The sequence below is a fragment of the Monoraphidium neglectum genome (assembly GCF_000611645.1).
Source record: "Monoraphidium neglectum strain SAG 48.87 unplaced genomic scaffold scaffold00328, whole genome shotgun sequence".
Taxonomy (NCBI): Eukaryota; Viridiplantae; Chlorophyta; class Chlorophyceae; order Sphaeropleales; family Selenastraceae; genus Monoraphidium; species Monoraphidium neglectum.
Window position 1 is genome coordinate 1 of NW_014013300.1, and position 2005 is coordinate 2005.

The 2005-nt window shown below is 69.3% G+C and overlaps 1 protein-coding gene across 1 annotated transcript in view; it reads left to right on the forward strand.

Moving 5' to 3' along the window:
• Positions 1–115: 115 nt before the first annotated feature.
• MNEG_2789 (mannosyl-oligosaccharidealpha-1,2-mannosidase) overlaps positions 116–2005 on the forward strand; it is a gene marked incomplete at both ends in the record, with an annotated part of 2590 nt that continues 700 nt past the window's right edge. The window contains 3 exons of the mRNA XM_014048729.1: positions 116–526; positions 671–889; positions 1454–1621. Of these exons, the coding sequence (XP_013904183.1) occupies positions 116–526; positions 671–889; positions 1454–1621 (798 nt within the window). The remainder of the gene's footprint in view (positions 527–670; positions 890–1453; positions 1622–2005) is intronic.

The following is a 2005-nucleotide window of genomic DNA, read 5'->3' on the forward strand; positions in this document are numbered from 1 at the left end:
GCCGGCGCATTCGCCGCCTCCACCGCCGCCGCATGCGGCGCCTGCGGGGGTGGCCGCTCAGGCGGTGGTAGCGCCGGTTGTGCAGCCCGCGGCCGCCGCACACATCGCGCAGGCCATGCCGCAGGTCAAGTCGTTGGAGGCGTACGCGCCCCAGGTGGTGACGCAGCCGCTCCCGAGCAAGGGTAAAACGCAGTTGCAGCCGCTTCAGCAGCAGCAGCAGCTGTTGCAGCAGCAGCTGCTCCTGCTGCAGCGGCAGCAGCCGCTGCAGCAGCAACAGCTGCAGCAAGTTCAGCAGCAGCTACAGCAAGTGCAGCAGCAGCTACAGCAAGCGCAGCAGCAGCAGCCGCTGCGGCAGCTGCAGCAGCTGGCGCAGCAGCCCTTCCAACACAGGGTGGAGCGCAGGGCTCTGCTGCAGGCAGCCGCTGCGCAGCCGCCAGTGGTGGTGCAGCCGGCGGCCGCGCAGCCCCACGACACCGCCGCGCACGTCGAGCCGTCCCAATCGCCGCCGCCGCCGCCGCCACCAAGCGTGAGCCCCGCTTGCGCCATTTTCTCTGCCGTCCTCAGCTGTTGTTCGACTGCCACAGCAGCAGCACCCGAACCTGTCCGCCACCGGCCCCCCTCCTCACGTACAATCGCAACGCGACTTCTCACTCGACCGCTCCCCCCGCAGCCGCCCCCGCCGCCGCCGCCGCCGCATCAGCGGGCGACGTTCACGCCACTGTCGCGCCAGGACTTCCTGCGGCCGGAAGCCGCGGAAACGCTGTTCTATCTGTGGCGCGCCACCGGGGACGAGATTTACCGGGAGTGGGGCTGGAACATGTTCCGCGCGTGGGAGCGGTGGTGCAAGTGCCCGACGGGCGGGTATGCCACGGTTCGAGACGTGTACCCGGTGGGTGGGCGGGCGGCGTTGCTGTTCGCCCTTTGCCCCCGGGCTGCTGTGGGGAGAGCGGAGCGTGGGAGCTGCGGGAGGTTCAAGCGAGGAGGGTTGTGGTGGGTGGAAAAAATGCCGGCAGAGGCGCGCTGGACCATGTGCATGGGGGGTGCGTGGCGCATTGGGGGGGGATCGGAGGGAGTTTTCAGCCTTCCAGAAAAAAGAGGAGGAGGGACAAGTTGTTGCCCCTTCAGCGATGTGTGTGGGGGTGACGTGCCTGGTTCCTGTTGGTCCCCTCACAATCGGGTCCTCTGAAAGCAGCGCCTGGGCCACCCAATTGCTTCGCACCGGCCGCCTGTGGGCAAGCAGGTGGCCGATTGCGGCCGTGCGGCGCCCACGCGCCCACGGCCGACCCACACACATCGCACCTCAACTGGCACGCGCGTGCACATGTACACACAAACACACATTCACACCCACACTCTCGCACTCACACCACAAACATCTACACGCACACACCTACACACACATGCACACTCACAAACACACACACACACACACACACGCGCGCGCGCGCCCCAGATCCCTCCCCAGCTGGACAGCAAGATGGAGTCCTTCTGGCTGGCCGAGACCCTCAAGTACCTCTTCCTGCTGTTTGAGGACGACCCCTCGGTCCTGTCCTTTGACGAGTGGGTGCTCAACACGGAGGCGCACCCGCTGCCCATCTGGGGGACCGCGCCGGACAAGATGGTGAGGGGTCGGGCGGCGGGGCGCGGGAGGGGGGGGGACAGATGGATGGGACTGCGGTCGGCGGCGCCCGGGCTGGGGGGGAGCTTCCTGGAGTTTGGGGTTGGCGGCGAGGTGCGAGCGGCGGAAGGGGGAGTGTTGGGTGCCGAGCTGGCGCGCCAACTGCGCCGGTCCAGACGGGGCGGGACAGAAGCTCATGACGCGAGGGCCTACGCGCGCCCTGGCGCTGGAATGCGCCTCGGCGCGCGGAGGGCGGCCCCGGCCGCGCGGCGTGGGCGCCGCCAGCTGTCCGCGTGCGGCCCCGCACCTGGATGACCCCTCTGCCCCCTGGCACGGCGCGACCGCGTGCCCCCTTCACAGGCGCTCACGCGGCTGGCGGAGCGGCGG